Raw genomic sequence first — 24,716 nt, 5'->3', positions numbered from 1 at the left:
GTTAGTTATTATCACACACTGGTTTATGTCCAAGTGTTTATTTTTTTCTACAACTTTAGTTTTGATTGGTTATTTGATGTAAAAAGAGTGAATGTAACATCATGACTGACAGCTGTGTTTACAAATTCAGCTCATGTAGCATTCTTTACTGGATTAGCAGAGTAGATGACGAGCCACTAGAGCACATGTAACAAAGAGGCATTAGACTTTCAATGCACACAAGTGTCTGCTTCCAACCAACACAAGAATCTGTACCGACCCGAGGCATCTTTGCTGTTTTATGGGTATTTTAAACATGTTTTGGTTAGCAGAAAGGATGTGGCATTAGTTCCCTGGCTTCACCAGCTAGATCATTTCTGCACATGTCTTGGCTCCAAATGACTTCAAACAGAGCAACATGTCAGCGCATGTGGGAGTTATTTAGCTTCTTTTTTGTACATCAGAGGAGATGAAGACAGGATGTCCATATTTAAATACAGTCAATGGGCAATACTGTATCAATACACGGATGATCATTCACCACAGGAAATATCAGAGTAGTGTTGCACATACAGACCAAATATTTGAGTTATAGAATATTAAAAACATTTGTTTTTTTCTTGTAAAGTCAAAATGGAAGGATGACTGTTAAAACAGATTATTTAATGACTCATTTTCAATTTCAGAGTATGTAATTCCATTTGCTGATGAGCCTGCATCCTTATTTTGTTCACTGAAAACTAAATCTTTTGAAAGAGTTAAACAGGTTAACACTTGCAATGTATACTAGATGTCAAAGCAGTACTCATGATTTACATGATTTCCAAAGTCTCATAAGAATGTGGTCTTGGGTATCTTGTGATTCAAAAACCCTAGGAACAAGCCTTGCCTATTTGTGTTGCTTGATCTACTTCAATGCTGCGTCTCTGACCTGCCCTTCGGAAGGAGGTCCTCTGAGTCGGGCCTGAGCGTCGCCGCCGTGCAGGAGGAGGTCTGTTCCTGGTGAGGTGGACATCCAAGAAGTTCTCCCTCTCGATCCAGTCCAGCCCTGGCAACAAACTTTAAAACAAATCAACATACATCACATTATTTCAAAGATTTATATGATTAGATTGATAAAACCATGAAGTCAGTAAATGTATCTGTGTCTGACCTTTCATTGGGTTGACTGGTGGATCGCTCAGGGCACTGTACAGTCTCTGGCCCATCTGGTGACGGGGTGTCCGGGGCACGCTCAGGTCGAGCTGACTCAGCCGTCTGCTGCTCCTCAGTCAGCGGGTGCTCTAACATCCAGCTGGCCAACACCTCGATGGTTTGAGAGTCCAGGTCACCTGCTACATCTGGGAGGGACCACAAGGAAGGTGAACTGTCAGAGTTCAAACAGAAAAGGTGGATCATGGAGCGCTGCATTGCTAATTCTTGTTGGACATCCCCATCAGAGGATTTTGCGTCTGTGTGCTGTCTGAGGACATGTTTGCACACCTGCTCTGATTCAACACAGTGTGTGAGGAGGGTAGTGATAACAAATAATAAGTGAAGGAAAGTCTGAAATTGAATAATGTTCAAAAAGTGATACTGACCCCATTCCAGTGTATTATTTTATAATGTGTTGTAAAAAGTTCCGTGCCATGTGTGAGGAAACGATAAGAATGTGTTCACTTTCATCACTTTACTACAGTTGAAGAAATTTGAGCCAAAACATTTAAAGGCTTGAATGATAATATTTTATCTTTAATGAGAAAATCATTCATCAAATGACATCGCTCCAGAAGTTCCTCAGAGCCCCGCTAGTGACAAGGATAAAATGAAAATGAAGCCGTGGCCAGGATATAATAACGCATGGTCAGGAAATCATTTCAGTAAGTCAGCTCATGCAGAGACTGTTTATTGCTGCTTTAGTCGGTTTTTAAATGTCAAACCTGCGTTTGCCCCCTTTAATGGGATATATGAAGTAGACCGCTTTGTGTGATAGTTTTACAATACATCCTACTCCCATTAGGTCAGGGCTTTCTACCATTATAATCAAAGTCATCAAAGATGTCTACATTTCATCAGCATTGCTTGATTGTTTCTCTAGATGTCAGTTTTTTGTTTGTTTGTTTTAAAACCGACCTCAAGCTCTCATCATGCACACTCACTCCTTGGCCGAGCGTTATTATATCATTGCCACAATTTTTATTTTTTATTTTATCCATGTCACTCGTGGGGCTCGTTATATTAAGCCCCTGAAGTAATGAGTGTTATCAGGGAGATTAACAACACAAGTAACTTCCTTTATGTTAAATTAAAAGCAACTGTTAAAGATATGAGATAAAGTAATATATATATATATTTTTTTTTTCTTTTAGACACCAAAACTATAAAAAGGCTGCAGCACACGGTGAAGGACAGATGTTTGAAATAGAAAGCCTATAAAGCAAAAACACAAAGCAGTACCTGCTGCCTCCATGGCCCAGTAGATATGTCTCATAGTGAATCCCATTTCTAGCAACCGACTGGTGACAAACATTTGTGTCCGTTCTGGTTGAGGAGAAAAGTAAAAGTACACAAAAAAAACAACAGAAAACTGAAACAAGCTCACAGCTCCCTTTTTCATTGTTTTATACATGTACGTAGACTGGACTGCATTTGTTGTATAAACTTTTGTTTTTGTTGGTTCTTTTCCCTCAATGTATGCTCTACTAAATGTGTTATAATAATAAAATTGCTTGTTATATTTATAAAATAAATGTTTAAACCTACCAATACAACTAACCCTGATCATGTATGTATGAAAGTCAAAGCGATCCCCTTTAGTTTGATTTACTCCTTAAAACTGTTTTAAACAAAAATAACTGATGATGAACAAATGGTGCCATTCAAGCATGTGAGTGCACAAAGTGTAGTCATGCATGTGTTTGATTAATTACTGTCTGTTTTAAAAGCAGAGTAAAACGCATGCTGTTTTGATCGGCAGCTTGGTTGTGATACACAGCTGAACATAGAAGAGCATGCAAGACACAGACAGATCTCTATGATTTCATTAAAAAATTGCATTATTAGCATGTTTGAACATGAAGCCAGCATGGGGAAAGAGGTTTTTTTTTTTATCTACTTATAGGCTGCAATTATTAGCAAAGTTTATCCATTATAGATTACTATAGAAATTAGACAATTATCTTTCCTAGACACTGACGTCTGACAGCTTTCCCCCCATAAAGGTCACTGCGCTCATTCTTACCCAGGCTGCTCCTGGCCTGTGTGCTGCAGGGACCTGGTTCCATGAAGCTAGTCTGCTGCTCTGTGAAGGCATCACAAGAAGCAGAGCTGGCCAGGCTGAAGCAGGGGTGCAGCACGGGGGTGGTGCTAACCAGGCCAGTAAGCGTAGGGAACCGAGTTAAGACCATATGCCTAGAAGGAGTGAAGATACAGTATATATAGTAATACACAGAACAAGTGGGGCTACATGGCCACTTTTCAATTCTGACCTCATATTGCTGATATAAGGTAGTTGACAGACCAACAATGAGCTTTTTCTACCATGTTTTTTTCACTTGGAGGTGCCTGAAAAACACAATCAACCAAGAATGTACCCTTTGATCACATGCTTATGTCTGGTATTTGCTCTTGAGGTGGAATATTGAGAGTTTTATCCAAACTCTCCTGAAGAGCTTTGATTAATTTTCTGTTTGATTCTGCAGCACTGAAGCGGTTTGTTTGGCTTCCGAAGCAGGAATATCGCTGACACAACAGTCGGCTGGTTGTGTTAGGAGGAGTACAAGCAGGCAGAGCCGCAGCTAAGGTTAAAGACAGTGACAGGCAGAATCCTCACACTCTTATTTCTGTACATCCTAACTCACCCATTCCCTCGACTTCGGAATAGCTGTTGCTGCCAAAAGATACACGTCTGTGGTAATCAACAGCAACACAACAAAACCCAGAGTAATTGTGTTTATTCCTCCGAAAGAAAAAATAAACACCATTAAAATGATCTATACTCACTGGAGAAGGCTGATGGGAAAGAAAGGGTTGAAACTATCCAGGGTATCCGCCTGCAGGTGTGCTGGCAGAGAGGATGCTAAGTCAGTATTAGAGGAAGAGGCAGAGGCTCTGTTTGATTGGCCAAAGATTGCAGTGCCTTCTGATCCGGCGCTGTACAACGACACAGAGCTAGAGGACTTGGAAACTGGCTGAGAGGACGGGTGATGGCCAGATTCTGCAAGGAGAAGACAGAGAGGAAGGTTAGATTAACCAATTCCTTAATTACTGTTATACTAAAGTCTTGATTTTTGATCCTCAAAACAAAAATAAAGCTGTAGTAAGTCTGTCAGTCCTGCACTCTAGTCCCTCACAACAATACAGATTTTCATGAAAAAACTACAAGTTAAGATACAGCTCTTTCAACTGTTTCCTTTAAATTATGCTTCATTATGTGTTGAACAATCCAATTATAGCTGCAAAGGTTGTCTGTCAACAGAAACTCTATTTGCTAATTTTTCAGATAATGGTTCTGCTCCAGTCTGAGAATTTGATGCATCAACTTGTCTCTATGTTATCATCAATCCTATACATTAGGGGTTTCTGTGCAAACCCTCAAACAAATTAAATACAACAGTCAAGGAAATTTTACTGAGCAGAACAATATAACAATAACAATGAATACACACTGGTGGTGCTAGAAATTGATTGGCCGTCCCAAAATCCAAAACTATGATTGACTTTTTGTGCCCTTGTCAGAGGCGGGACATATGTTAAAATCCACTTTTTGTGCTATGTAGCGACATGCTGATAGTAGTTTTTATTGCGTTTCGCTGTTGCAAATTGTCTCTGTCAGTGCTCTTAATTGTTAATCACTCTGTTGTTTAAAGTTAAAACAAATCAGACACAGGAATATAACATATGTTTGCTTATTTAATTTAATAGTTAAAGTAGATCTGATAAGTGTCCACATAAGGGGTGAATAAAAGCTATTTGTGGGTGTGTGTGTGGGCACTTCACTCTTAAGGCTATCACTGCAAAAGTCAGAAGTCAAAAGTTTTTCCAGACTGTTCAAGGTCAAAACTTTAGATTTGACAAGTCCAAGTCAACCTTTGTCATTGTGATTTTGTTCAAAATAAAAAAAAAAACAAGCTAACATGACTACAAATGTATCTGAAATCTGATCCCTACATTCTGATACCTTTGTGTTCTTTGTCCTCCTGCATTCTGTTTATGGCTCCTTTGTAGATCATGACCTGAGCCCTCTCCAGGTCTGTGAGGGACACGCTCTGTTTGATGGGACACGGCCTGACCGCCCACTTCACCATGCTCTGCACCACGTACTGCAGCACCGACCTCAGCTCAGCGCTCTCATCCCACTGTTTGCTGCTAGCTTTGGTCTGGTCAGGGTTTGGGCTGGTAAGGGGACTCGTTGCTGGGTTGGACGGATCATGTTTAGGCACCAGGAGCAAATCCGAGAGCCTCTCACAACTGAAAATGACAGTCAGGGTTTTCAAAGCTCCAATGAGGAGGTATGAGACTCTAACAGCTCTCAATTCGAGGGCAAAGGCATCCAATTTGGAGTTTGTGTGGGTTACAGATGTCAACTCCTGATGGTCAGCGGTCTTTGAAGCAACTTTGTTTGAGGTTGGTGACGAGGAAGGGTCTGTATCAACATTCTGCTCTTTGAACTTCTTCCTCTCATCATCCTCAGTCATGTCTTCATCCTGACGACTCTGCATCTCACTTTCCTTCATGTTCTCCTCTGAATATTTCCTCTTTGGGGCAGGATTTGCACCCACCCATCCCTGCTCCTCCAGCAGCCCCATCAAATAAATCAGATCTAACAACACCGTCGGTTTGAGGCCTCCGAGCTGGGTGACGTTACAGCAGGATACATCGCAGGGCTCCAGAGAGATGATCGGCGTGTCACTGGGTGACCAAGAATTCATGGAGCTTTAGTTATTGGGAAGGATGGGAAGAACCCACAGATACAGCATGGAGTGACACCAGGACGGATTCAACAGGGATTAATGGGTTTAAGAATGAAGAGGAGGAAGCAAGAAGAAAGTAAGATCAGGGGGTTAAATGACGAAAATAAATTAAAATGTTAGACAAAGAAGAAAAAAGAAACACTGACAGAAAGAATTATACAGTCAAAAGCATGCTGAAAGGACCAAGACAAGAAGAATAAAATAGTTGTTTCAATGGATGTAAATGATCTTTAGAGAAATGTATTGAAAGAAAGTCTTACAGAAAATAGTGAATTTATGAGAATACAATTTTAATACCTGACAGAGAAGTCTGCCTCCTCCCACTGAAGCTTGGCCAGGGTGCTTCCTTCTTTCAGGACGCCCAGCAGGATGGCCCGTCGCCCGCTGGGTTTGTGCCTGCACAGACCTCCAGCCCGGAGACCATTGTCCACTCCTCCAATCAGGGCCAGGACCGGCCACACGTCAGCGCAAAGAGCAGCCAGCCTGGCATCCGACAGGGATCGACGATGTGACAGACTTTCCCCTGAGTCTTCACTGGGAACATCTTTCTCATTCTCTTCTTTCTCAAAGTGCGAGGGACTGACCCCTGGAGGGAAATTGAAAAAAAATGTAGCTGGGTCCTAATTAAGGTTGCGACAAAACAATCTTAATACTTGCTTGGAATACCGAGTATAACTGCCAGGGAGGCAATCACAAAAAAAAAAGAAGCCAGACAACAAAAATCATCTTTTCTCCGAGTCTTCAGAAAAAAAGAACTCATCAAGGAAATGTGGGAGAAATGGAAGTCATATAATTGCCCTAAATGCCCTTCTCTTATTTAAGCGATAAGCAACCTTTTTTATACATGTGTATCTCTTTATAAACAGAAAGACACCCCACATTATATTGTTTGTCTGTTATAATAACACTGTAAAAGTAAAACTGAAAAGATGAGATGATGACTGTATGTCATCCATGATTCTGTGTGATTCCAATTAAATAATATAAATAAGTATGGAAAAAGAAAATGAAACTAAAGCATGGTCTATTCACAAAAGAGCAGGCTACACACCTGTCTGACCTGGACTGAAACATCCTAAGTCGTCCTCTTTCAGCAGGGGACCAATGAGCTCCAGGTGTGTGTGGATGTACTCGTTGATGTGCGAAGCCCATTGTTCATACTGATGGAGCCGACGGAGGAGCTGCACTGTTGACTCCAGCAGCACCGTGGTCCGAGGGCTGCAGAGAGGCTCCCCGGGGAGAAGATTACTGGGCATGCCTCGCATTTGGAGATCCCGCAGCGCCACCTGTGGGAAATACAGCAGCACAACCTTATTATGCTATAAAATGTTCTCCAAAGCATGTGAACTTTCAGATCATATCCTTGAATTTCCAGGAAAAAGTATCTCAATTTGCTCCACATATTACTATATTAGAATTAACTGTGGTCAAAGATGATAAAGTAAACAAAATGAGGATGTAAAAAACACTCCTGGATTCAAAGAAGGGAAACACAAGTATCGCTTTCCCTGTGGAGTAAGTTACAGTATGAACAGTACATCAAGTACCTTCTCCCCAGGATTACTGCTGTAGAACAAAACACAGGGGTATAGTTCAGAGGCAACCACACCTTCAAAAGCCAACTTTGGTTCCTAGCAGAAAAACACAAACACACAATGATTATAAAAAACAGTCAACAGTCAAAAGCTTAAGATGTCTGAGTATTTATTGTCAATATTTGGTCACACCTTGTCATTCTTTGCAAATGAAATGGTGTGAGCCTCCATGTCCAGGATGCAGGTGATGGTGTCTCCCTGTGTGAAAGAAGGAAGTGTGCGGACCAGCTCCCCTCCATGGTACAGGTTCCCGCTGTAGGCGCGATACAGCCACATGTCAGTGGTGGTGTGGTGGTTGTGATCTCTGACCGGCCAACGGGAAACACCGAGACACGTGCCCTCGTTCCCTCGGTTTTCTTTGGTTATGTAGAACTGAGGATAAATTAGATAATGTCAGGATGTTAGATTTCAGAAAGTGTAGGGCAGTAAATAAAAATGAACCGTATGAGCGTCTTCATTTAAATAACGGTCCTCACCTTCCAAATGAAACAGCCAGATGTGATGGCAGTGGTTGCCAGTCCGTAACCTTTCCCTCCTGAGCCATGTGACAGGATGTTCCCACTCTCCAGAGAACAGCAGATCAGCTTGTGTGGGTCAAAGGAAAAGTCTCCAATGGGAATACATTCGTCATAGCTGCCATGATTCTGCAAAACAAAAGTGAAGCAGAAGAGAGCAATTATCAATAAAAAACTTTTTAAGCTAATCCTTTATTGATCCCCAGTGGGGAACTTCAAGATTTTTACAGTATTAGCAAACTGATCATGACAGTTATCCTGTATATTTCTCTTTTATATGTGTGCTCTTTGAAGTTGACACTAATCAAGTTTGTTGATATGTTCTCTCCTCCAGCCCCGTGATAGAGAACAGGCCCATCTGTTCTATTACGTAGTTCTGCTGATTCAACATTATTAGTGCCAGGAGTGAGTTTCACTTGTTCCTAAATGCACTATTTTGAGTCCTGGTTAACTGCATCCATTCAACATTTTAAACTGTGAAAAACACTGCAGAAACAGCCTTTATTTACCTTTTTTTCCATATCAGCAAATAGATAAGACATATGGCTTTGTCCAAAGGGGTTGTAAAAATCAAAACAAACCAAAAATTGCTCACATGAGCATAAACGTGGTGAATGCAATGTCTGAATTCTTATAGTGACCTTTTGAAGAGAGCGCTCATTCTATGTTGTGATTTTCAGGATGAATTTCATAACTTCTACTTGACAAGACGAAAAGACAAAAGTGTTGGGAGAGTTCAAACAAAAAAAGACTTAACAAGTTTCTAAAGCTAATAACTGAAGAAAAGAAGGATCTGTCTGCCATTTTCATATGTAACTTATCACTTTTGGACTAATTCATCTATTTCTAGATATTGCCAAAGAACAGCACTTATGATTTGTTTTACATTATGATAAACTGAAATATATTATAAAGAATTGCAGTCATATATTTAGAGATTAGGAATGGTAAGAAAGCAAGAGGTTTTTAAGTAAATAGTAAAATTTTTGCAAAACTGCAGTATTACCCCCTTATCTTTTTCAGCAGTCTCCTCGCGGTTCCTTTCTGCTAGTGGTTCCTTCCACATGTAAACAGATGAAAGCTGAAAGAGTTGTTTAACAATCTGTACAGGAAAGAAAAAAATAAAAAAAATAAAATGATAAAATGTAACATAACACCTTCATTATCACATTCACAATTTCAAATACTCTGGTGTCTGCCTGCAGTTTTATCTTGACAACTGATTTTCTTTGGGCACTTGGCTTGCATGTTGCATTTATTTGCATCATACCTGTTGAATTTGAGCGGGCTCAGAACAAGCAGGTAACAGTCTCTCTAAAACATGGAAGGCCAAAAGTTTTGTACGAAGGTTCTGGAAGCATGGAGATCCTGAAGAGAGGACAGGGGAGGTGAAACAAAAGTTCTGCCCTGCAAACATATGAAATGTACCTCTTACTGTAATTATTGCAATATGTCTCACCTAAAGTGCACTTGTGTGAAATTATGGCCATGAGGGGATCAACCCATTTGACAAAAGTAGAAAGTCTTGTCATAACTCTTAATGACAATACACGCCTCAAGAACACCAAGAAATCAGCCAGCTGAGATTCAACCACTTTGCTGCTGTCCACTCCTGAAACAACAAAAACAGAAAAAACACAAGTCTCAAAAAAAGATGAAATAATTTAAGAGAGAAGCAGTGCCTCATCTGTGCTTTTTTTCTAAGATTACTTCTCAACACTTGGATTTCAGTGAATATCAGTTGTTAAATTTGAAATACCATGTAGATTTGTGCTCTTGCTTCCACAGTCCAGATCTGTTGCCTCGGATGTTCCCCTCTCTGCTTTCTGCTGTTGGTGGAAAGTATACTGGACGTTGTGGAGCTGCTCACACATCACTTCCATCAACGCATGGGAGACATCTAAAGGCAGCAAATCCTCACAGGAGCTGCAATCACAGGGCAATTTTAAACACAAATATAAACAGGGTTCCTTTATAATTTAGAAAGTATAATTAATGCACAATCACCTTGCAGCCACCGTCAATATCTGTAGCAGGCGGGCACAAGCTAATCTAACAGCCCCACTTAAGAGCATGGATCCAGATGTTGAGGCTGCAAACCAGCCCTGGTTCATCAGAGCACAGCTGTTGTTTGTTAGTGTGGAGAGGATTTCCAGGATGCCACATTTGATGACCAGCACCAGGTCCACTGGTTGGTAGCTGAAATTTAGTGCAAACATTGTGGCTAGGAGGAGATGCTGGCATGAACCTGGGTAGAATAGAGAGAAAATCTTAACTCCTCAAACTAAAATACAAGCACAGAGTGGTACTGTACAAGGCATCTCAAAAGAATGAATAATTTGTTAAACACTTGAAACACCACGGAGCAAACCTGGATGTTCTCTTTCAAGCACGGCCCTCTGTTTGAGCACACGCACCACCTGTTGGTAGAAGATATGGGCTGCAGATTGAAGCTCTGTTTGAGTATCCACTGACGCTGACTGTGTACCAGACTAGAGCGTGATGAAAAGGATTGGAGAGTTAGCCATGAAACAACATGTTTATATAGAAAAACTTTATAATTGAACACAGTTTTTTTTCTCGGCTTGAATAAAATATTTATTCAGTCTTGCAATCCTTGTAGGCTTACCATATAATGTTGCATCTCATAATTAGCACCAGAGTGAGAGCTAATGATTTGTGTTCCCAGAGCAAAGCATCCAGACAGGAACTGAAGCTGCACGGACTGCAATAACGCAGGAAACTGAGGGGAGACGGTGAACCCGCTGCTCTTTTCCTCCATCTTCAGCAGGAAGGATGACATGTGACACAAGGCCTCCAGCCGCAACTGATAAAAGAGAATAGTTTGTGCCACTTAGGGGTGGTAATCTCAGGGTAAATAACGAAACAATACGGTACATTACCATACGACAGTACAGTACTATACGATAAGATACTATATACTATGCCATACGTGGCCCACAATTATGATAATATCACAACACAGCCATTCTGCAAACATATATATCCTGCAAGACAATCATATAATGATACATCCAAATATCTGATTATAACAATATAAAATGCCCATAAAAAGGTAAATTGCAGGATTCATATTATTCACAGTAACTTATGTGTTATGGGAGTTTCCCCTCTAAAACCGCCTTATCTTTTTACTTCATTTCCCCCCCATCCGACATGATCCAGCTCTCTTCTTTGCCAATTAAACTCTGTTCACGTCTTCCTAATTTATGTCATGAGGGCCACGATGAGGAGTCATGAAGTGTCCTCACCTTCCAAATGAAATGACTTCTCCCATCGAATGAATGAGACAATTAACACCCTAACGTTAAACACCACATTGAAATTTAAAAAGGAACAAACAGATGCAGATGTTTCGGCATTACATTGTGTAGAACAGAAACATTACCTCAGCCCTGTGCTGCTGCTGCAGTATAGCAGATGTAATGGCCTTGGGATCTGCGTGACTACACGTCTGTCCAGCAGGCAGTGTAGATGAGGGGGGAGACGAATGGCTCAGGCTTCCACAGGCAAATTGGAACGCCTGGTTAAGAATAGGCAAAGTGTTGTTGCCACAGTGGGGCATAGAGGCGTTCGGGCTGATACACTGTCGCAGGCGATCCCAGGCGTCTTTCATGATGCCCAGAGAACACAGAGGTAAGCCTGAAACCGACGGAACAACAGAAGAAAGTCCAGCAGTGTATGTGTCATTTCTGAGATATTAGATGTTATTCTTCCCAACACATCTTACAGTACATTCTGTATTTCATTCAAATTTGAAAATTAGTTGGTGTGATTTTTCGCACTTGAATGATGAAGAAAATGTAAAACTATAAGCACTGTCATGTTCATCTGGAAAAATGCAGCGAGACAGATATTATTAGATAATGAAAGATAATGAAACTGCGATTATTCATATTAATAATTTAGGCTGTCAACCTTTCAGCAGAAAGACTCTTATATAATAATAAAAAGACACATACATTCCCTCCAAACTTTGGGAACCTTTCAGCATCAAATTATTTAAAATAAGCCAGCACTAAGTAATGAAGAAAACAAAACAAAATAAATCCAGTTTATAAAATGTGTATTTTCTTGCTAAAATAAGCATACTCATTTCTGGAAACAGCCTTATATTTAGACATAGGAATCTGCAATAATCTTCACTCAAAAGTGAACTTTTCCTTTGTGAAGGACCGAGTTTCAGTCACGACTCTTAAGTAGAATTAACAGAAGGAATATTTAGTGTAAACATGATCCACTTACCCATTTTGTTCTTGGAGGATCCAAGGGAATTTTTTGGTAGGTCAGACTAAAAAAACAAAGACAGTGCATTAGGACTGAAAACGAGATGTGAGGCTTGATGTCAGCACAGTGAAGCTGTTTTCACACATGCACAGCCAGCCCCTGCAATCTTCCTGAGTTGCTTATTCACACATGTCCCTCAAAATGCTACGTGTAAATTTCAACTTTTGTCCGTTTTTTTGTAAAAGAAAGAGCAGAGAAGAACGTATTGATGAGCGGTAAAGAAAACAAAGCAGCTCCAATACATGCACAAAGATTGCACTGGTCGCTAATGGGACATTTTCAAGAGTTGCATGAGTGAATAGAGTTGAAGATATTTACCTGTTTACGTCCATCAGGAGATATCGCAAAGGATTCTGATGTTGATTTCCTAAAAGTGGGATGATTTGGACAGTTATAACACTAACAGCTTATTACAACAGCCCTAAAGAAAACAAAAGCTCCAGAAGTTTTTTTTCCCACCTCTTCATATCCTCATTCTCTCTTTCGCTGGGCTCCACCCAAGCAGGCCTGACTGTAAGCAGCAGGAAGAGACAGCGGGACACCACCAGATGGCAGGCAGCAGAGAAAGACATGCTTTCCTCGGATTCCCTCTGTTTGTCCCACTGCTGCTTGGGATCCAGCTCCCTCTCCGGGCTGATCGGACTCTCCATGCTGCTTGGGAGGGCGGAGGTGCCAAAGGACTCGTACACCGTCACACTCTGCTGGACCTGCATCGCCTCCCGGGTGGCCATGAATGATTCCAGAACTTCTGCAGAGTCCGAACAGAGAGATGTGTGTGTTTCTAAATGAGATTTTAACATTCCTAGAGGTGGGGCAGGAATACAGATATACAATTCTAACCTGACAGGTACATACGACTGTTGCCAAATGTGTCCTCCTCTGCAATGTCTTCCTGGTTGTGGTTTGCCGTTGGTGTTGCGGGCACCTGCACCTCCCGGCTGCAGTGACCTCTTGACTGCTGCTCATGATCCTTCCCTGCCTGCTCCGCTGAGGTGCTTGGCTCCTGACGATCTGCTTCAGGACTTTCGGGAGATTGAGTAGTCTGCAATTCAAGAAATCTGTTAGATACACAGATTTCTCCTTATCATAAATAATAAAATGATGTCCTTTTTTATAAAGTGAGAAAATATATATGTAAAGTCATGCCTCTTAAAAAGTACAACAGTAACCCAGACAAGCAACATGTTCTGCATTTTTTGGTCTGAAAATTGATCTACTGTGTGTATTGTTCATAAATCACCTTTTTATGTTCATTTACCGTTTTACTTTGTCATAAATAGCTGCATTGCATGTATTTGATTTTGCCATTAAGTTAAATTGTTTAAGTAATAGTACCTGTTTTGCAGCAGTCTGCACCTGGGACATCCTTGGAGAGTTTTTATAGGCCAACAGAGTGCTTCTGATTTTATAAACAGTTTCGTAGAGGTCTAAAAGTGTCTCACTGGGCTCATATCTGTCTCAGAGCAGAGAGGATAAATAAAGAGGATAATTAGCTTCCTTCTGCACTGCAGATTAAATATTCCACACTGTTGCTGTTTCATTCACATCATTTAATGCCTAAATTAAACCTGTAACACATAAAGCTCATTAATTAAAGAATCCCATTTAGGGTTCCAGTATGTAGTCATATGTACAGAGAATCATTTTAGTTAATAAAACGTTTTGAATTACTCACCTGTCCTGCCAGCAGGCCTCATTCTGCAGCCCAGTGTGTTTCAGAAGAGCTGCCAGACTGCAGCGACACACAGTCTGCAGCAAACTGTCTGCTGAGGAGCCTCCACTCTCCCACTCTATCCCAACAAAACAACACAATTAACAACAAAAACACAGAAAAGAAAAAAACAACCTGAAGACGAGAATCTTAAAAGTTCATCTATGATGTATTGTTAAATCAAAGACATGCAGTGTTAAGATTCTAAATGTATTGTTTTTCTCTTTTGGATTATTAGATTTATATAAAACAAATAAAAATACACAAGTCACTTACCTTTACTGTGTGCATACTCCTCTATGTTCTGCCACAGGCACCCTGCTGCTCCCCTTGAGGACCCCAGTGCAAGTTCCAGCAAAGTCCTGGTTTCCTCATTCAGACTGAGCTCTGCCAGCCTGGCATCACTACTGCCCAGAAGCACTGCCTCAGTAAGCCATGCCATGCTAGAGTCTGCAGGAGACAGCATTACAAGGGAAAAAATACATCTGAAAATACCCACTGCATCGAGACAGAGACAGATATTTTTTTAATCATTTGCTGAAATGAAAAACTGTTTTAAGCTAAGGGAGCATGTTTTCAAAACAGAATGGGGACACATGGTTGCATTATTATTCTGGGGATGAACATTTAGATTTTCAAAATAGTGATAAATATATAAATAGTGAAGACAAGCAGTCTGAATTCCTACCCAGTTGTTCGTAGTCAGTCTCCAGGCCATTCCTGAGGAGGACATTTGATAGCCAGATCTCTGACATTTTCTCCTGAAGTGAGGACGGAGGGCCTTGAAGCATACCACCAAGGCAGCGGCCAACAGCCAACGCTACAGACCTCTCCAGGTCCAACAGCCAGACCCATTTACACTCCTCCTCTTGGTACTGCTGTCCAACACATGTGTTTTCTTCATTTTTATCTGTAAGAAGGATCCCAAGTCATTAACGAATAGCTGTATTCTTTGAGCAGTTATTCATGTTATGAATATCTTAAAGCTAGTGATACAATGGGTAATGTTGGTAGATTACAGTTTCCAGAACCTGAAGAGGTTTTCTCAGCCTCAATCCCCAGCTCTTGTTCCTCCAGGAGGCCTGTCTCTGGCAACAGCCTGTTGAAATCATTAAGGTGCTCCAGCAAGGCCAGTAAATGGCTCAGGAGAGGTTGAACTGTGGCCAGGGGCAGCAGAAGCAAGGAGTACATGACCTGGCACAGCAGGCTGCCAGCAACAGAGTTGTACAACACCACTGGGACAAGAGTTGAGACAAGAGAAGGGGGGGGGGGGAGAGAGAGAGAAATACAGATAGATATAAGACAGAGAAGCAATCGAATAAAAATAAAAAGGAACACCTTTTCTATTGTGATTTTTTAATTGTGACTCCCAGCTACTGCTCGCATCAAATTTCAAACCCCACTGCTTGCTTACAACACAGCGACAAACAGCTTCTCTTTACCTAAACTCTCTCATCCAGGTCTATATTCCCTCTGCCAATGAAAGGTGTCTGATCCAGCCTATACAACTGGGCCCTTAGTAGCTAACTAGACTCATCTCCTCCGTCGCCCCCCCCCCGGTGGTGGAACGAACTACCAAACTCCATTAGACTCCCTTTGCACCTTTAAGAAAAAGCTAAAGACCCCTGTGGACAAAGTCTTACCTGTTTGCTGACCTTGTCCTGTACAAGTGTTTGTATTGATGATTATGACATTATATAAAAAGGCTGATTTAGACATTATATAAAAAGGCTGATTCAGCAATTTGCTGTTAATCACATTGTCTGCCATCTACCCCTCAGCATTATAAAAGCTATATAAAAGTAAGCAGTTTAGTCACTGATTGTTCACATTGCTTTTGTAGGTCGTACAGAGACATCAGTGTTTATAACAGTCTGTTTCATTGAAAGCTAAAAAGGAATTTCTTACTGTGCAGCTTCTTGATTATTTGTTTATCCAGGGAGCTGTCTTTCAACAGTTTGGTGGATCTCCTGAGTGTTTCAGCAGCGCAGGGAAGCAGCAGGTTAAGATGCTCACGAAGCAGCGTTACACTGCTGTCATCCTACAGAATGAACAATTTTAAGAATAATGCAACAACATGACTAAAACGTTAGAGTCAAATACATCTGACTGCAACATAGGACTGTTATGTTTGTTTCAGAAACATCTGTGTTGCTTCACTCTCAGATTAGTTTTTCGGTACAAAGCCAATTCTTTAATGATATAGAGCTGATTGTAGTGTACCTCAGTGCTACAATGGATGTAGCAATGTGCCAGCAGGTGTTTTTGAAGTCCAGACAACAGCTGGTGGAAGTGAGAGGGAGGATCAGTCTGTCCCTGGTTATCACTTGTGAGCTGCTTGTCACTGTTTTTTTCCAATTCCCCAAACGCTCGCTCCTGTATGAGCGTACAGAAAAATGGAAATCACGTGGCGGTGGAAGAAAATCCCTCTTACTCAACAGTAACAATGTGCACCACAAATGTTTAGACAATATATAATGTGAAATTAGATCATTCCATGGTTGCATTATGCTCCTCATTTCCATACCGTGTAAAAGCCAATACTGAGCAGCAGAGTCCTGAGCAGCACTTCTGCTAAGTGCAGAGGGTCATAGGCCTCAATAGAGCTGGATGTGGAGGCTGCCCTGACAGACATAGCGGGTGTCAGAGGGGGTCCCAGTGTTGTCACCTCTCCGAAATTGCTGTAACCAAGAAGAGAAGCTACATGGCTCTGATCCTGAAGGCTGCTGAGGACCATGTCCAACTGCAGACGCTTTAAAAAAAAAAATAGAGAGAAATGGACGGGAGTGAATTGTCCAGTAATTCAGCATTTAGATGGGAGATTGCAAAAAAATATCTGCTGAGGAGGAATAATTATTTCACAACATTTTTTCACAACATTCAAGCAGTCTACTCATATTGCCTAGCAACGCTTCAAGTCGACACACTGTGTTTGTTAGCTCAATCCATTTATTTTCTACCCAACTATCAGCATCATAGTCCTAGTTTAAATGAGGACAATCAAGCAGCCAAAGCAAGAAACAAGTCTTTTATTACAGCAATTTGAATGTAATCATGTAAGAGTGTCCTGTATTTACCCAAACCTCTTCCATAAAAACCACATTCCTGAGCCAAAGAGGCAAATTTGAGCCAAACCACCAAAATTGGTACAAAAAAACAGCAATACTGCAATAAAACACATACTCTGCTTAAAAAAAACAGCCAATCAGAACTGTGCATACCTGTCCTTTGGAGAGGACATTTAAGCTCTGTGGGCCCTGAGGAAGGAGGGAGAGGAGCAGTTCTGTTCTTTCTCTCAGTGGAGGCAGCAGTAGGGACGCCCCGATGGACAATGTGTTCAGGACTGCCTGAAGAGGAACAGAAATGTCAGCATGATGCAAAAAAGAAAAAAAACAAAGACATGCAGAGGCAATGACTACTTCACATTAAGCAAAGAAAAGCTCTAAAAACATTATTTAGACCTCAGTTTAGTGTTATATATTTTGTTCTTACACCAACTGACTCCAAATTCCCACAATCATATGTTATAGCAGGCTCATTAAGAATAAACTGTGATCAGGGACGGACTGCTAGTTTACCTGCTGTATGGAGTCTGGCATATTTGTATCTATGAGTCTGAAGAGCAGGTTTCTGAGAGGTCGGCCCTGAGCCCCTAAAACCATGGCACCAGTGCCCCCAGCGTGGGCCAAGGACAGGTGGATGGACAGCAGCTTCATGCACAGCAAGAGAAACTGATGGTGGTCCCTGAGGAGGACATACAGAGGGTATAAGGATGTCAGTGAAGTGAAGAAGAGGCAATAGGAGGAAGTGTGGATGTACATGTTTCACCCTGTTGGTGATAATGCAATAGGACTAAAATATTTATACACCGATTGCGATTGATCAGAATAGACTGCAAAGATTCCCACAACAGAAAAATATGCTTGCATTTGATTTTACAAATAGGGCTAAAGTTAGAGACTAATATAACAGGCTACAGCTCTCTGTAACAGGTTATATAACCAAATCACAGTGATGAATCTTGTGATTTACATCCCCACATCATATGGATTGTTCCTTTAATTTCATACCCTTTAGATAAGAATGGAGCAGGAGGTGTGTCGTTCCCAATTCCATCACAGTAACTCTCCAGGAAGTTGCGCAGGTAGGTGAATGTGCTCTCTTCCAAGTCGACACAAAAGGGCCTGTGCCATGCCACCAGTTGCCTGGAAAAAAATGCCAAGTCACTTAAAAAGAGCTTTGCCAGCATGAATGTGTCAGAACTAGAAAGACAGATCCACAGATTTAACAGCGGAGGAGAAAAGAACAGATCAGCAGTAAAGGACAATGCTGAACACAGAAGTCTTGCGAGACAGAGCTGCCACTCTGATTTATTTTGTGAAATCAAATATGTTTTGCAGCATAGAGGAAAAGTACATCTTCCACAAGACGATTAGACGCAGAAAAAGGCAAAGATTGTGAGACTTAATTAGTTAAACGTGGATAAGATTGTGAGAATTAACATGTGAATTTCTTCAAGAAAAAATGAGGCCAGACCTGTCGGTGGGAACAGCAGTCCAAGCCAGGCTGTGAGAAGTGCCAGCTGTGATTTGCTGGATGGACACCCCCTCTAAACCCAGCACTTTCTTAGGTTTGGTGATTGGTGTTGAGGTGTGGCCCTGTCCACACTGACCCATGGTGTTGTTCCCCCAGGCATACACTTCGTTCTCTGAGGAAAGTAGACAAGTGTACAGTGCAGTCAGGGAACAATTACTATTAAAACATTCCAAAAAGGAAACTATCAAAATCATTATTCTTTCATTGAATTTTTAAAAATTACTGCAAATTTTCTTAACACTAATAATCTGAACACCCCACTGTTTTATGTTCAGTTTATAAAATATCGTAGTAGCTTATTTGGATCAGCATTTACAATTGATCCCTATGAATACCATTCATCCTACTTCATCTTTCAATTCAATTACCATTTAATTTTTTTAACAAATGAAGAGAGGAAACTACACATTTTTAATTCCTCGTCACTGTTGTTCCACAGGTTAATCCCTCTGACAGATACACATCTCTGCTTTGTTATTGTCCGTGTTATTGTTTTTCCTTACCATGGGACAGAGCCAGGCAGTGGCTGTCTCCACATGAGATATCAATGATCTTGGTGATACTCAGGTCTTCTATAAACCTGGGTCTCAGGGAGGTTGTCTCAGAGGATCCACATCCTAAACATGAGCCACAGCCCCATGCAAACACCTAAATGAATAAATAAACACAAATTAATGCAAAACAATATTGCTACTTCCATCTCCATTTTTGTCTTGCTCCATCCTTGTATGTGAAGAAATGCTAAAACATCATTAAGACCAACTGTATCAAGTGCTAATGAAGAAGAAGAATGGCAACTGTTAAGTAGATTGGAGTCTTTTTTTAAATAAAAGCTTTTCATTGAGAGCAGAGGGAATAGGTAAGATATGGTGATATATATATATATATATATATATATATATATATATATATATATATATGAGGTACACTGGACATCTATGTCCATGAGTCATCTCACCTGTCCTGCAGAGGTAAGAGCCAAAGATGACTGGCTGCCCGCACACACTTTCCTGATGATGAATCCATGCAGGGCCTCTACGACCTTGGGCCGATACACACGGTTGGTGTCTCCATGACCGAGTTTACCTACGAGTCACGTGAACATAGCAGGATAAGTTCACACTGACTCGAGACATTTCTGCCGTGATAGACCACAATTAACACATTTATGGTACTTGGTCCTTCAAGTGTAACAAAAATAGGAAATACCATTGTCCCCTCCGCCGAAGGACCACACAGTGCGTCCATCCTGCGCCACAGCAATGGTGTGAGAGCTGCCGCAGGCCACCTGACCCACACCACTGATGTCCTTTACTAGTGTAGGCACGTTTCGACTCTGACTGTCACTGTGACCTGCTCACAGGAGACGCACAGAACTAGTGTTGAAACGGTACCAGGAATTAAACTTGTATATACCAGAGAATTACAATATCATTACCCATTTATATACCTATGCAACACATATAAAAGTCCTATGCACCCAATATTGAATATTTTCGCATTTTTAATTATCAAAATTGCAAAGGAACTCCAGCAATGCATTGCAACTTTATGGTTAAAAATAAGAGTTAAGATCTGACGTTTTTTTAAGCTTTGGTACTTTTTGATACTATCGATTATTTCTACAATTATTTCATTTAAATAACAGAGATTATATTGCCGTGGTAAGTCTTGAACATTTTGACAACCTTACACAGAACAACAGAGGGTTGTTGCTGACATATCAGAGAAGGGTTTTGACTGAAATGGTTAAGACAATAAAGGCAAATAGAGTTAAGAAATAAAGCATGTACCAAGTCTGCCAAAGTCTCCTTCTCCCCATGTATAGAGCTCTCCATCATTAGTCACAGCAGCACTGTGTCTGTAGCCAGCAGACACACAAACAACAGCCTGGCAGGGAAACAACAACATATGAAATGTATGCACTTAAGGACTGAATATCACATCCACTTCCTCCTTAACAGGTGTTTTGTTCTGCGTACTCACCTTTCCAAGCAGCGGTCCTTGTATGATTTTGGGGTATTTTTGTGTAGCACTGTTGCCATGGCCCAGTTTCCCATATTCACCATCACCCCAGCTGAACACCTGAAAGAAACAATTTTGAGCTTGACATGGATGTATCTGTAAATCATAATCTCACTGATATTTACAGAGGTGTATTTTCTAGGGGTGGGGAGAAAAAAAAATATTGAAACATATACCGTAAAATCTGGAATATAAATCACAGCAGTATATATAAACTGTCTTCTTGTGTGATTATTTTTATTGTGTTCAGCAAAGTCTACAACCTGCAGCTTCTGTGCAGCTGTGTTGCTCTTTTAGTACCATCTGTTTTCGCTTTATGGAGTTTGCACTCCAACTAGCTACAATACGGTAGTTGAGCTCTCAGCCTACGGTCAAAGTTGTGATGTACAGACCCTCGTCCCTCGAGTCGTGCTGCCCACCACCGCTGGTCACTCGTTGCGTGTATTAATATGTATTAACATTGAGGAGTCAAATTAGCACTCCACAGGCTTTTTTTGTTATAATATTAAAGTACAGTAGGAGGAACTGTCAAATGTTAATGTTAAACTCTTGTTAACCTCTGATATATCATATACAGGTATCATAGGTTTGCAGAGTTTATTATACAGTTTATTATACATGTACCAGTAGTCTTTCTAATTTATTACCTCGCCCTCTACAGTTATAGCGAGAGTGTGACCATCAGAGCCTTTAGAGGAGGACACTTTCTTCATGTTCCTGTGTGGTTCCAGCACAAGTTTCTTGGGCATGGACTGGTTGTTGGAGTCCCCCAGGCCCAGGCGACCGTAGCTGCCTTTTCCACATGCCTTCACTGAACCATCAGCAGACACTGAGAAGGTACAGTACTGGCCTGCCTCAATCTAAAAGTGGAAAGAAGTAGAAAAAAGAAAGGTCACAAAGAATACATAATTACTAGATTAAGGAAACTTGTGGTTTTTTTTATAGGGCTACTTTCCAACCCATAGACAAAACAATGCTTTCAAAGACTTCTGGTATGTTGAGTCAAATTTTTATCATGATATTTTTGTATGTACATTTTATCTTATAATGTCTCAATTATTTTTGTGACAATCCAATGAAAGCTAAAACCCATCTCGGGCTTAAGGGATTTATATTCCGGTCATCAAAAAACATCTTATTGTAAAATGATTTCAATGCTGGCTTAATGAATGTGGATGCATCTCAATGACACTAAGAGGCAGATGAGATCTGAAGGTTTCAGGAGGGACAAAAAACTATATTCAAGATGAACATGTGTAGAACTTTATTTTTTTCTAAAAGACGAGGCATGTACATGACATGTATTAACAGATAAAGTAAGTATAAGTGAAGAGATGCCCTTTAAATTCATGTGGAAAAGAATAAGAAAACTTTTGGAGGTTTAGACTATATGTCTAAACCGTACTTGAGACAATGAGTAATGTGTGAATAAGAGTAAACATGTAAAGTGAATAGAATGTTTTAGTCCCATCCTCATGTGAAGCGTTACCATCTGAGCATCACTGAAGCCCTGAGTCAGCTTTGGCAGGAGGATTTTCTCCAGAGTTCCCTCTGCCAGCTGGTGACTGCTGTTGCTCCCCCACACATACACCATCACTGTGTCACTATCTGTACCCGGAGAAGATGCATCTGTGCTGCAGGAGCACAGGCAGTAGGACGCAAGGTTACAAATCTGTGATAAAAGGAGGAGGATGAGGTCCATAGAGTCAGTTAGGTCAGTTCTCTTATAGTGTCAATATGTTACAGCGTATGACTTAAATCTTTCTTACCTCCTCAAACAGGCAGAGAGCTGCCTGAGAGAGTCGACAAAGTCCATCAGCATCCTTTTTTAGCACCTGAGTATTGATGGAGTCCCCTCGGAAACCCTGGAAAAAAAGATCTAAGTTTAATACAGTGTCTGTTACGACAATAACCTGTGACAATCACCGTGTGAATGCTTGTATCGCCTAACTTTTTTTTAATAGTTTCATGCACATTTTCATTCTAAACCAGAAGCAGAACAAGAAAAGCATTTCTTCTCAGAGGAGAAGCATGCAACTGGTAAAACATATGAGATTCCAGTCCTTAGATGCAGATCTTATAGTGTTTAAAGTAGTATGAATTTCCTGTGCATTCAAATGCTATTACATATGTAGCTCTAATTTACATGAACGGTGTTGTAAACAGGAAAAATCCATCATGAGGTTGTTGGCAACAAACATCCCTGGTTGTAAACTATCCAGAAGTATTGCGAAGCTGATTAGCCTGCTGAAGGATGACTCAACATGCATATCAAGAGACAGCAAGAAGACTGACTCAAACATAATCCTTATCTGCACACGACTGCATCACTCTGAGCTTCAAATGAGTGTGTACAAATGAACAGGAAAGCCTGCAGGAGGGAGCCATTTCCCTACTATGCAGACAATGGGCCTTTTTCATCAGAATGTTCATACATGTTTTATGTTGGTTGCCTCACATAACTAATGAATCAAGCAGGAAGCTGGGAAATCACAAGGCATATTTCCAATGGCCAGAGAAGAAGCAAACATACTGTGTTGTAAAAACACCTTAATTCCTGCCTTTGCCTTTTTTATGAGGAATCCATAACAGAGAACAAGATTTTTCACTAAAGAAGTATTTTTTTCCACAATCAGAACTGGGGTTATTGGTACAGGTTAAAAGGCCAAACTTCCCAAAACAAATAATCTAAACTGTTATAAAATGTCAGATTAAATAATAAAAAAATATTACACAGGCAGCTTGATAAATGCTGCAAACAATCTGAAGTTAAATATATATATATTACAAAACAGCAGTTATGAGGAACATACCGAATATTGCCTCATTTGAAGAAGGGTTTGATGGATCACATCAAAGCCCACACCAGCTGACTGCTGGGAGCTCAGTGAAGAGGAGGAAGACAGTGTAGAGGTGGGTGAGGACATGGAAGCAGCCAAAGCAACCTCCACCCACTCCAGTAGGAACTTCAGGGAGCCTCTCTGCATGGCCAGGCCGAGGAGCAGCTCCAGCGCTAGCCTCCGTCCGGTCGGGTCTGCCCCACCAGCTCCGCTGCTTACTGACGTCTTCTTCAGAAAGTCAGCCACCTGTGCCAGGCAGTCCAGCCCAACAGACGGGATCTTGTTCTCATTGGCCAGAGAGAGCGGCGGCAGAGAAGCCAGCACAGACGACGCTGTAGCGAGGACGTCATTGCAAAGAACCGACTCTGGATGCACGGAGGCAGCATATCTCCAGTTTTGCTGCAAAAGGGAGAAGAGCAGGCTCAAACCTGTCCTCACGCCCATCTCTATCAGAACATCAGTACCCGATTTGACTTTGGATGCAGCGCCTGGCAGGCAGGGCTCTGAGGCCAGCTCAAGTTGCCCACAGTCAGTCCCGCTGTCCGTGGACTGGGAGGGCATCTGCACCCTGAACTTGTCATGGTATTTGCTGTGGAGTGCGTAGTAGATCCTCTGGAGGACCACCAGCCTTTGGTGGAGGCCGAGGGTGTAGGAGGTTTGCGTCAGCATGCGGTGAGCGAGCCATCGTTGGCTGTGAAGCAGGGATGACAGGTACTCTTCCTTCTCTGCAGAGGCGCTAGACTCACACTCGAAGTCTGGCAGGCGTGGGCCGACGAGCTCTTGAACAGGTTGAGCCAGAGTCACCACCTCCTTGTTGTGAAGAAGCTTGTTGTAGAGCTCTGTAGCTCCATGCCTTCTGGCTGTCTGTACACTGTCCTCTGAAGCCCAGGAGCTGTTAAAGTGCTCCTGCCACTTCAGCAACACATGGGTCTGACAGGGCACCATGTCTAAGCATTATATCTATACGGTCATGACCACCTGAAAAACACAGACAAAATATGATTAATAGAAGCAGAAAAGGTCTGTATATCTGCAGATTAATAAATTCACACAAATCATTCCTTCACACTTAATCAACATAATGAAATGACTCATTTATAGGCAACACTTGCAGCCAAAAGCTAATGTGCTAATGCTTTTCTTGCCAAGTAAATTCACTGTAAAAGTGTCAGGTTTCTCCTTCAATGATGGCCCTT

General features: G+C 41.3%; 1 protein-coding gene across 1 annotated transcript in view; it reads right to left on the bottom strand.

The window, feature by feature from the left end:
* LOC132991941 (probable E3 ubiquitin-protein ligase HERC1) overlaps positions 1 to 24,494 on the bottom strand; it is a 42,755-nt gene extending 18,261 nt beyond the window's left edge. Inside the window, exons 1-44 of the mRNA XM_061060952.1 lie at positions 23,494 to 24,494; positions 22,450 to 22,545; positions 22,170 to 22,352; positions 21,328 to 21,540; positions 20,642 to 20,740; positions 20,449 to 20,545; positions 19,865 to 20,008; positions 19,614 to 19,741; positions 19,159 to 19,303; positions 18,596 to 18,767; positions 18,130 to 18,264; positions 17,638 to 17,803; positions 17,281 to 17,406; positions 16,587 to 16,811; positions 16,283 to 16,435; positions 15,968 to 16,100; positions 15,091 to 15,294; positions 14,748 to 14,969; positions 14,336 to 14,509; positions 14,024 to 14,138; positions 13,684 to 13,801; positions 13,189 to 13,390; positions 12,808 to 13,096; positions 12,667 to 12,715; positions 12,307 to 12,352; positions 11,450 to 11,703; positions 10,670 to 10,867; positions 10,412 to 10,532; positions 10,048 to 10,288; positions 9,800 to 9,966; positions 9,500 to 9,652; positions 9,311 to 9,408; positions 9,047 to 9,142; positions 8,002 to 8,169; positions 7,658 to 7,897; positions 7,478 to 7,561; positions 6,991 to 7,216; positions 6,228 to 6,516; positions 5,138 to 5,892; positions 3,961 to 4,174; positions 3,200 to 3,369; positions 2,416 to 2,499; positions 1,133 to 1,319; positions 911 to 1,038 (exon numbers count right to left, since the gene is read on the bottom strand). Coding sequence (XP_060916935.1) covers positions 911 to 1,038; positions 1,133 to 1,319; positions 2,416 to 2,499; positions 3,200 to 3,369; positions 3,961 to 4,174; positions 5,138 to 5,892; positions 6,228 to 6,516; positions 6,991 to 7,216; positions 7,478 to 7,561; positions 7,658 to 7,897; positions 8,002 to 8,169; positions 9,047 to 9,142; positions 9,311 to 9,408; positions 9,500 to 9,652; positions 9,800 to 9,966; positions 10,048 to 10,288; positions 10,412 to 10,532; positions 10,670 to 10,867; positions 11,450 to 11,703; positions 12,307 to 12,352; positions 12,667 to 12,715; positions 12,808 to 13,096; positions 13,189 to 13,390; positions 13,684 to 13,801; positions 14,024 to 14,138; positions 14,336 to 14,509; positions 14,748 to 14,969; positions 15,091 to 15,294; positions 15,968 to 16,100; positions 16,283 to 16,435; positions 16,587 to 16,811; positions 17,281 to 17,406; positions 17,638 to 17,803; positions 18,130 to 18,264; positions 18,596 to 18,767; positions 19,159 to 19,303; positions 19,614 to 19,741; positions 19,865 to 20,008; positions 20,449 to 20,545; positions 20,642 to 20,740; positions 21,328 to 21,540; positions 22,170 to 22,352; positions 22,450 to 22,545; positions 23,494 to 24,465 — 8,479 coding nt within the window. The 5' untranslated portion in view covers positions 24,466 to 24,494. The remainder of the gene's footprint in view (positions 1 to 910; positions 1,039 to 1,132; positions 1,320 to 2,415; positions 2,500 to 3,199; positions 3,370 to 3,960; positions 4,175 to 5,137; positions 5,893 to 6,227; positions 6,517 to 6,990; positions 7,217 to 7,477; positions 7,562 to 7,657; positions 7,898 to 8,001; positions 8,170 to 9,046; positions 9,143 to 9,310; positions 9,409 to 9,499; positions 9,653 to 9,799; positions 9,967 to 10,047; positions 10,289 to 10,411; positions 10,533 to 10,669; positions 10,868 to 11,449; positions 11,704 to 12,306; positions 12,353 to 12,666; positions 12,716 to 12,807; positions 13,097 to 13,188; positions 13,391 to 13,683; positions 13,802 to 14,023; positions 14,139 to 14,335; positions 14,510 to 14,747; positions 14,970 to 15,090; positions 15,295 to 15,967; positions 16,101 to 16,282; positions 16,436 to 16,586; positions 16,812 to 17,280; positions 17,407 to 17,637; positions 17,804 to 18,129; positions 18,265 to 18,595; positions 18,768 to 19,158; positions 19,304 to 19,613; positions 19,742 to 19,864; positions 20,009 to 20,448; positions 20,546 to 20,641; positions 20,741 to 21,327; positions 21,541 to 22,169; positions 22,353 to 22,449; positions 22,546 to 23,493) is intronic.
* Between the last annotated feature and the right edge of the window lie 222 nt (positions 24,495 to 24,716).

The sequence above is a fragment of the Labrus mixtus genome, chromosome 17 (genome assembly GCF_963584025.1).
Source record: "Labrus mixtus chromosome 17, fLabMix1.1, whole genome shotgun sequence".
Lineage (NCBI taxonomy): Eukaryota > Metazoa > Chordata > Actinopteri > Labriformes > Labridae > Labrus > Labrus mixtus.
Note: the sequence above shows the minus strand (reverse complement) of the source record. Positions and strands in the feature narration are given on the sequence as shown.